This window comes from Carassius carassius, chromosome 43 (assembly GCF_963082965.1).
Source record: "Carassius carassius chromosome 43, fCarCar2.1, whole genome shotgun sequence".
Lineage (NCBI taxonomy): Eukaryota > Metazoa > Chordata > Actinopteri > Cypriniformes > Cyprinidae > Carassius > Carassius carassius.
In genome coordinates this window covers 12,856,725-12,865,833 of record NC_081797.1, presented here as the reverse complement: position 1 = coordinate 12,865,833, position 9,109 = coordinate 12,856,725, and the positions used below count along the sequence as shown (strand labels likewise).

At 38.2% G+C, this 9,109-nt stretch overlaps 1 protein-coding gene across 1 annotated transcript; it reads right to left on the bottom strand.

Moving 5' to 3' along the window:
* Positions 1-57: 57 nt before the first annotated feature.
* On the bottom strand, positions 58-8,625 carry rad52 (RAD52 homolog, DNA repair protein). The gene is made up of 11 exons (XM_059536968.1): positions 8,221-8,625; positions 8,003-8,104; positions 7,805-7,898; positions 7,617-7,684; positions 7,425-7,543; positions 6,537-6,612; positions 6,151-6,428; positions 2,075-2,244; positions 1,884-1,961; positions 551-796; positions 58-291 (listed from the first exon to the last, which is right to left on the bottom strand). The coding sequence occupies exons 1-11, from the start codon at positions 8,281-8,283 to the stop codon at positions 230-232; spliced, it is 1,356 nt and encodes a 451-aa protein (XP_059392951.1). The 5' UTR covers positions 8,284-8,625; the 3' UTR covers positions 58-229.
* Between the last annotated feature and the right edge of the window lie 484 nt (positions 8,626-9,109).

Below are 9,109 nucleotides of genomic sequence, written 5' to 3'. Positions count from 1 at the left end.
TTACTCACAGTTTTCACATCCCCCTGCCAACAGCTACCAGTAAAAAATAGTAAAATGTTTCAATTCATTCCAGATTTTTATTCTCAGAAAATCAGAAATGAAAAGTCCTGCTTCTGTTTTGATTTACATCACAGATTAAACAAACACATATTTATTAGCTTTTCATATTCACAAATTGGTATAAAACAAATCTAAAAAGATTTCTAAAAGAAAACTATAGTTAAATTCATTACGTGTCCAGTCTTCGTTTCTTCATGATTTGGCCGTGTCTGTATGGGCTCTGTGGTTCACCTTCAACAATTACATTTACAACATCATTACCATAGGTCCATATTTAAAAAGCAGCTAAAGTTTTTTTATCTTAATGAACAAGCAAAGTCAACAAGCACAAGCTTATTACAAATTGTGCCAGCTCTGAGAGTGTTAAGTCCTTGGCTATTTATATTAATGAGGACGTGGGATGTTTGCATGAGTGAAGAAGAGGCAAAAACAACTGGGCAAGTATATATATATTTTTTAAATTAGCATGTATTTATTCTGCAAACTGTACCTGCTTCTGCTGTAGTTCTCATGTCTGAGGATCTGTACTGGCCATATCCTCCCTGGCCTTGAGGAACAACATGGCCCTGAGGTTGAGCTGGTGGTCTCAGGTACTGGACTCTCTGCGGGGTCTTGCTGCGTGTCATCATCTTGTGCTGGCTCGGTGTCGTGGGACGGGGAGGTTCTGTGGAGCCTGTTGTGGGATCATCGAGCATATCGATGCCATCCAGAGTGAAGTCCCATAATTCCGGGTCATCTTAAGGAGAAGTGAGAAATTTATATATTTCACCTTACAATCTATTTGCCTTTTTCCTGTATTAAAACCTAAGCTACCAAAAGTCTTTCCACCAGATTAGTAAGAACTATCGAATGGAGAAAACTACTTGTTTACGATTTATTGTCATTTTAAGACAAAACTAGAAATTAAATGATACTGGCCATGCTTTATGGAATCGCAATGAAAGAGGACTGGCGTTTAAGCTATAAAAAAATATTTGGAATGACAGAATTTAAATTTTGTGCTTAATATCTTTAAAGCAGGGTTTTCAAACTTTGACGCCCCAAATATGACGATTCCCTTGCAAACAACCCTAAAAAATATAAAGAGTCAAATATTTTTTATATGTAAAAATATACAGTTTCATTGTGATTTTATAACGACAATGTTGTTTGCAAATGGAGTATATTTAGTATAACTTCTTATGACATACTAAAGCCAAAAACTAAATATCAGAAAATTAATCATTTTTATTATTTAAACTATTTTTCATCTTTATTTCATACTGTAAAAACTGGTTGTCAGAATATAATCACAAATAATATGATTTCTGACCAGTGAAACCAACAATATTACTACATTCGGTGTCTGCTGAAAAAACATTGTTGCCACAGGCAGCCATAAAAATGTATTTATAATAAACAAAAAAGTCCTTTAATATTTTTAATGAACACCCTAGGACAGTGGTTTCCAACCAAGGGACATGACTCACTAGATGGCCGCAGGATGACTCCTAAAATTACTTAAAAGGAATACAGTATATAATAATGCAAAATAAAATATTTTTTTCCTCTAATTAAATCAGTTTGTTTCCCAATTTCTGTTATTACTTATTGACAGTTATTAACAATAGCAGAAATAATAGGTAGAAATATTTACTATACATGGGGCTTTTGTAAAAATTGTGTTGGAAATGGAGGGCCACTGAGTCGAAAGGTTCGAGAACCACTATCCTAACAGCCCTCTACATCCCAGTTTGAAATCAGCCAGTATTTACCATGTCTGATCAATAATTTTTCCAGTCCACATTTACTATTACCACACATTTCTTTAGAATACTCCTTACCAGCCAGATACTCCTCCTGCTTAGTTGTCACCAGGTGTCCGTTTGGTGTACTGTGGTTAACAGGACCTACAGCCTGTCCTAAAACGATAAACCCACCGATGGAGAGTGCTACACACCTGACACTCCTGCAGGCAAAGGCTTGAATCTTTTATACTCATGGCTAAAACATGAACCCTTAAATTTTCCATCACCTTGCTCAGCGGAACCGTTGGACTGTTGGGTTTTCTGCTTCTGAAGCAGCTTCTTAGCCTCCATTTCCTGTCTGAACTTTTGCTGCAGCTGCTGCTGTCTCAGCTTCCTCTGCTGCTTGGAGTCCAGAGGAGGATCGGACGAGGACAGGTCAGCCATGTCAGCTGCTGACCTAAGAACATGGAGAGAAGCAGATTTATCAGAAGTGCAGCTGGCTAGTGTTGGGCAGAGCATATACACAAACTCATAGAAAATAACCAAAACAATCCAAGGTTTTTATTTAGCACAGTGGCTAAATTAACAAATTACCAGACGCCACCTGATTCAAATATTCCACCAACGTTAAATAATAATGACCATGAATTTCTTCACTAATAAAATAAATAACATTAGAAATACAATAGCGAATGTAGATTCAACAGCGTCTAACACTTCAGTTTCATCCATCGCACCCAAAGATAAACTGCAGTGCTTTACAAATATAGGACAGGAAGAGCTAAATAAACTTATCACTGTATCTAAACCAACAACATGTTTATTAGATCCTGTACCCACTAAATTACTAAAAGAGCTGTTACCTGTAGCCGAAGAACCGCTTCTCAATATTATTAACTCGTCGTTATCTTTAGGTCACGTCCCAAAACCATTCAAGGTGGCGGTTATTAAGCCTCTTATCAAGAAACCAAAACTAGATCCTAGTGAACTGGCAAATTATAGGCCTATTTCTAATCTTCCATTTATGTCTAAAATTTTAGAAAAAGTTGTGTCTGCTCAATTGAGCACCTTCCTGCACAAAAATGAACTGTATGAAGAATTTCAGTCAGGTTTCAGGCCCCACCATAGCACAGAAACTGCACTTGTTAAAATTACAAATGACCTGCTTCTTGCGTCAGATCAAGGCTGCATCTCATTTCTAGTTTTACTTGATCTTAGTGCTGCGTTCGACACCATAGATCATGACACACTCATAGATCGATTACAAAACTATACAGGTATTCAAGGGCAGGCTCTAAGATGGTTTAGATCCTACCTGTCTGATCGCTACCATTTTGTTTACTAAAATGGGGAGTCATCTCATTTATCATCAGTAAAATATGGAGTGCCACAAGGATCCGTCCTAGGTCCCCTTCTATTTTCAATATACATGTTGCCCCTTGGTAATATTATTAGAAAATACGGAATTAGCTTCCACTGTTATGCTGATGATACTCAGCTATAGATCTCAACGAGACCAGATGAAAATTATCTAAGCTAACAGAGTGTGTTAAAAATGTAAAAGATTGGATGACCAATAATTTTCCAATTAATTAATTCTCCAATTAAATTCGGATAAGACAGAGATATTAATTATTGGACCAAAAAACACTACACAGAATCTACAGTAGATTACAATCTGCAACTGTACTGTTACTTCTTCTACAGTCAAAAATCTGGGTGAGAGCAACTTTTCTTTTGAAAATCATATTTCCCATGTTACAAAAACTGCATTCTTCCATCTTAGAAAACATTGCCAAGCTACGAAACAGGTTGCCTGTTTCTGATGCAGAAAAGCTAGTTCATGCATTCATGACCTCTAGACTGGACTATTGTAATGCATTTCTAGGTGGTTGTCCTGCTTCTTCAATAAACAAGCTACAGGTAGTCCAAAATGCAGTGGCTAGAGTCCTTACCAGGTCAAGAAAATATGATCATATTACCCCAATTTTACAGTCTCTGCACTGGCTACCTATTAAGTTCCGTATCAGTTACAAATTATCATTACTTACCTATAAGGCCCTAAATGGTTTAGCTCCTGTGTACCTAACTAGCCTTCTACCACGCTACAATCCATCACGCTCCCTAAGGTCACAAAACGCTTGACTTTTGGTAGTTCCTAGGATAGCAAAGTCCACTAAAGGAGGTACAGTCGTGGCCAAAAGTTTTGAGAATTACATAAATATTGGAAATTGGAAAGTTGCTGCTTAAGTTTTTATAATAGCAATTTGCATATACTCCGGAATGTTATGAAGAGTGATCAGATGAATTGCATAGTGTTTCTTTGCCATGAAAATTAACTTAATCCCATAAAAAACCTTTCCACTGCATTTCATTGCTGTCATTAAAAGGACCTGCTGAGATCATTTCAGTAATCGTCTTGTTAACTCAGGTGAGAATGTTGACGAGCACAAGACTGGAGATCATTATGTCAGGCTGATTGGGTTAGAATGGCAGACTTGACATGTTAAAAGGAGGGTGATGCTTGAAATCATTGTTCTTCCATTGTTAACCATGGTGACCTGCAAAGAAACGTGTGCAGCCATCATTGCGTTGCATAAAAATGGCTTCACAGGCAAGGATATTGTGGCTACTAAGATTGCACCTAAATCAACAATTTATAGGATCATCAAGAACTTCAAGGAAAGAGGTTCAATTCTTGTAAGGAAGGCTTCAGGGCGTCCAAGAAAGTCCAGCAAGCGCCAGGATCGTCTCCTAAAGAGGATTCAGCTGCGGGATGGGAGTGCCACCAGTGCAGAGCTTGCTCAGGAATGGCAGCAGGCAGGTGTGAGCGCATCTGCACGCACAGTGAGGCCAAGACTTTTGGAAGATGGCCTGGTGTCAAGAAGGGCAGCAAAGAAGCCACTTCTCTCCAAAAAAAAAAAACACCAGGGACAGATTGATCTTCTGCAGAAAGTTGAATGGACTGCTGAGGACAGGGGCAAAGTCATATTCTCCGATGAAGCCCCTTTCCGGTTGTTTGGGGCATCTGGAAAAAGGCTTGTCCAGAGAAGAAAAGGTGAGCGCTACCATCAGTCCTGTGTCATGCCAACAGTAAAGCATCCTGACACCATTCATGTGTGGGGTTGCTTCTCATCCAAGGGAGTGGGCTCACTCACAATTCTGCCCAAAAACACAGCCATGAATAAAGAATGGTACCAAAACACCCTCCAACAGCAACTTCTTCCAACAATCCAACAACAGTTTGGTGAAGAACAAAGCATTTTCCAGCACGATGGAGCACCGTGCCATAAGGCAAAAGTGATAACTAAGTGGCTCGGGGACCAGAATGTTGAAATTTTGGGTCTTAATCCCATTGAGAACTTGTGGTCAATTCTCAAGAGGCGGGTGGACAAACAAAAACCCACTAATTCTGACAAACTCCAAGAAGTGATTATGAAAGAATGGGTTGCTATCAGTCAGGATTTGGCCCAGAAGTTGATTGAGAGCATGCCCAGTCGTATTGCAGAGGTACTGAAAAAGAAGGGCCAACACTGCAAATACTGACTCTTTGCATAAATGTCATATAATTGTCGATAAAAGCCTTTGAAACGTATGAAGTGCTTGTAATTATATTTCAGTACATCACAGAAACAACTGAAAGATCTAAAAGCAGTTTAGCAGCAAACTTTTTGAAAACTAATATTTATGTAATTCTCAAAACTTTTGGCCACGACTGTAGAGCTTTTTCACATTTGGCTCCCCAACTCTGGAATAGCCTTCCTGATAATGTTTGGGGTTCAGACACACTCTCTCTGTTTAAATCTAGATTAAAAACGCACCTCTTTCGCCAAGCATTTGAATAATGTATCTTAAATTGTGAGTATAGTTGTATCTGATCAAATGTGCATTCTTATTCTTTAGCTTGGGTTAAACTAATTAATTTTAGTTTGTTGGAACAGCAGCTATGCTAATGATGTCTCTATTTGTTTCTATGTTTTGCCACAGGATAGGATTTACACAAGCTTCAGTCTGGATCCAGAAAACCTGAGAAGAGATGATGCTGACCCTCAGAGGACCCCAGATGATACTAACCCTGAATCAACAACAGAACTAACAAATATTGCTACAAGTGTGACTGCATCATATAATAATTATTAATTATTAATAATGTTCATCATCTGGCTGACTACGACTTGTATAAATTTTTCTGCAAATCCTGTCATACGTGCACAAACTGACAGTCACCACTTATAAGCTATTACTAAATATTGTAGAAACATAATTTTCTGTAAAGTTGCTTTGTAACGATTTGTATTGTAAAAAGCGCTATACAAATAAACTTGAATTGAATTGTTGTAGTTGTAACACTAAATAAACTCACCTTGAGGTGTTGCTGGGCCTGTTTTCAGAGTCCTGGTGAGCTGATGTGTTGCCAGAATGTGCTGCCGTGATTGTCAATGAAGTCCTGGATCCAGCGCCGCTCTCATGTCGTCCTCGTACAGGGTGACTTTCTATCCGCTCTGAGGGGATGTTGGCTGGTTCCGCCAGTTTGATAAATTCCCTGCTGTTGGCTCGGGCCAGGCTGTCGAACCTGGCCTTCTCCACGGATGGCTCACCATCACTGCGTTTGGTTTTGTCCATGTCTAATGGAGGAGGTGGCTGAGATAACGGAATATACATCATATTTCAGAGACAGGGTGGGAGAAATTATTTAAATAAGTCAAGAGTATCAACAGATTTGGCCCAAATGTTGACGGGATTACTTACCTGTTTTGGTATTTTATTGATGGCTATGAGATACTCCTTATTCAGAATACAATTTCCAAGTGCATTTCCAAAACACCTTATAAAATTGAAAGGAAACAGTTATATTAAAATTCAAAAACGGCTATTATATAAGGCATAGTGTATAGTCAGCCAATCTTTATCTCAAAATTAATCTTGACAGGGTGATCAGGAGCCTGATGAAGTAGAAAGGCATTGTATTATCTCAAATGGATTTTGCAGTAATAACGATGACTATATATTATCCTGCTTATTATATGGCTTCTTATCGAATGTATATATATTTTTTATGATGTAAGAGAAAATATGTTGGACATTTTTTTTTGTCTTTAAGTCTCTTATGCTCACCAAAGCTACATTTATTTGATAGACAAAACTATTTTATATATTATTGAAAATTAAAATGACAGTTTTCTACTTAATACATTTCAATATAATTTATTCCTGCGATGCCAAAGCTGAATCTTCAGCAGCCATTACTTCAGTCTTCATTGTCAGAGAAAATAAATCATGCCAATATGCTATATTGCCAAGAATTAGTTTTTCCATGTCTGCGGGTTGATGCGACCCCAATAATGGATATTTACCCCCGGGAATGTGATTTTTACCAGGGGAAACCCCTCGAAACACCATTAAGCTAGTTTTGAGTAGCAATTGGGCGGGTTTTTTTTTTTTAAACCTGGCAACCCTGTGCTTAAGAAACTTTTCTTAGAATAGAAATGTTTTGTAATATAAGTATTTCTATTGTCTAATGTTTTATTTCTTCTAATCTTACTAAATTTTACTAAAAACAAAAAAGCACTGACCACAGAATGCCACAACTGACCAATCATAATCAGGTATACTGTACATAGCAGCAGAAATAATTACTTGAGTGCTCTTTTCAGTCCATCTGTGACGGCTTCTTTTCTTGCTTTTTCCAGTGACAGAGCTTTAGATTTGAGGCCTTCGCTCACCCCATATCCTACATCCTCATGGTACGAGCCGTCCTGTGGAGAAGACGCTGAAGAAATGGTATGCTCCTCACAATGATGTGTCTGTCTTCTCAAAAAGAGCTCTTACCTTTAACTGAACCTTCACAAAGGCACTGACTCCAACATAAAACTTCCCATTGATCAGGTCCACAAAGTCTGTAACACAAGGTAGACCAGTCTTTTAAAAAAATAAGCAACTGATCCTGAAACCTGAAAGCAACATTAATGGGAATGTTTGAGAATATGTACCCATCGTTATAAATATGGTGTCCTTACCAACATTTTGTTGAGATATTGAATGCGACCATCCATTATAACCAAACATCTCATTGGCCAGACTTATAACTCTGTGACCTTCAATATAGCACACCTGCAAAAAAAGACAAAGGTCTAATAATATGAAAAACAGCTTTATATTAGATCACCAAGGCTAAATAATATTGATAAGTGTACATTAAGTGCATTAATTCTCACTTTTTGCCCTCCTCCAGCCTGTCTGGTGCTGATGTATTCAGGTCCGAGTTTCTGCCGTAGAGCATTCTGGACTGCATGATACTCCTCGGCAGTGTATGCATACTACAACAGATAAATACTAAGAAATATTACTATACGAGTACATTATAAACCGTGTGTTTCTGTAGCTATTAACATAGTATCCAAATGACCAACACACATGTCCCCAAAATACAAACCTGCCCAAAACACGTGTGGGTTGTAAGAGGTTTCCTCTCCTCTTGCCTCTCACAGTGATCCATGTGTTTTCTTATCGCTTCGTCTCAAAAGCCGGCAATATTCTCTTTTAAACGATGGTGGATGTGTATAACGTGAGTGGAGATCGCTGAAATGTAACAACAGGAAGTCTGACACAGCATTACGCGCTAACTTACGCCCATAGTGAGTTACCACCTACCCCGCTCTCAGTCGAGAAGACGAACTGAACTGGTGAGCGTTCAGACAAAGTTACTATAACAACGTTCTGATAGAAAACTCGAACTCCGGCCGAGCAGCAAGATTCTTCAAGAACGTACTTTGTATATTCCCGCGTTAGAACCTTTACGCCGCCCCGCCCATTCACTCGTGCGTTCTACGTCATAAAGACTGAGCTATCCAGTGAGTGTGTAAGAAAAAAAAATCACCATATGTTTTATAAATGCATGTTTCTGAATTTATTGTGAACTATCCGTCCGTGCACCTATTTCATGTAAAAAAAAAATAGTAATTTTTAATCAAAATGCCATTAATGTTTTCTATTGGTAAAAACCATAGAGTGTATAAAAACAGCTAAAAACAACAGAAAAATGGAACTCTCTCTGGTGATGTATACTGGATTTCCCCAATAATTTAATGGTTTTAATTAACCCCGCCCCTTCGTGCTTATATTCATGTCACAATTTTGAAAGCAACGCCCACTTCTCAATATTCAATAAACTATCGATGCATAGAAAGTCCCCACCCTACTTTTTTCTTCTTCTCCATGTTCGCCTGCTTTCTGCTTTCGCCTGTAATCTAATGTCATGACTAAAAAGCTCAATTTAATTCAAATCCAGTTTATTTGAATTCTGCTCCTCCTCTTTCAGATAA

What these genes read in the sequence shown, in the direction of transcription:
- rad52 (XM_059536968.1), bottom strand. Translation starts at nt 8,283, where the DNA reads ATGGATCACTGTGAGAGGCAAGAGGAGAGGAAACCTCTTACAACCCAC. An exon ending in AATATCTCAACAAAATGTTG is followed by an intron (nt 7,685 to 7,804) that starts GTAAGGACACCA and finishes CTTGTGTTACAG; the next exon opens with ACTTTGTGGACCTGATCAAT. An exon ending in TCAATAAAATACCAAAACAG is followed by an intron (nt 6,429 to 6,536) that starts GTAAGTAATCCC and finishes CCGTTATCTCAG; the next exon opens with CCACCTCCTCCATTAGACAT.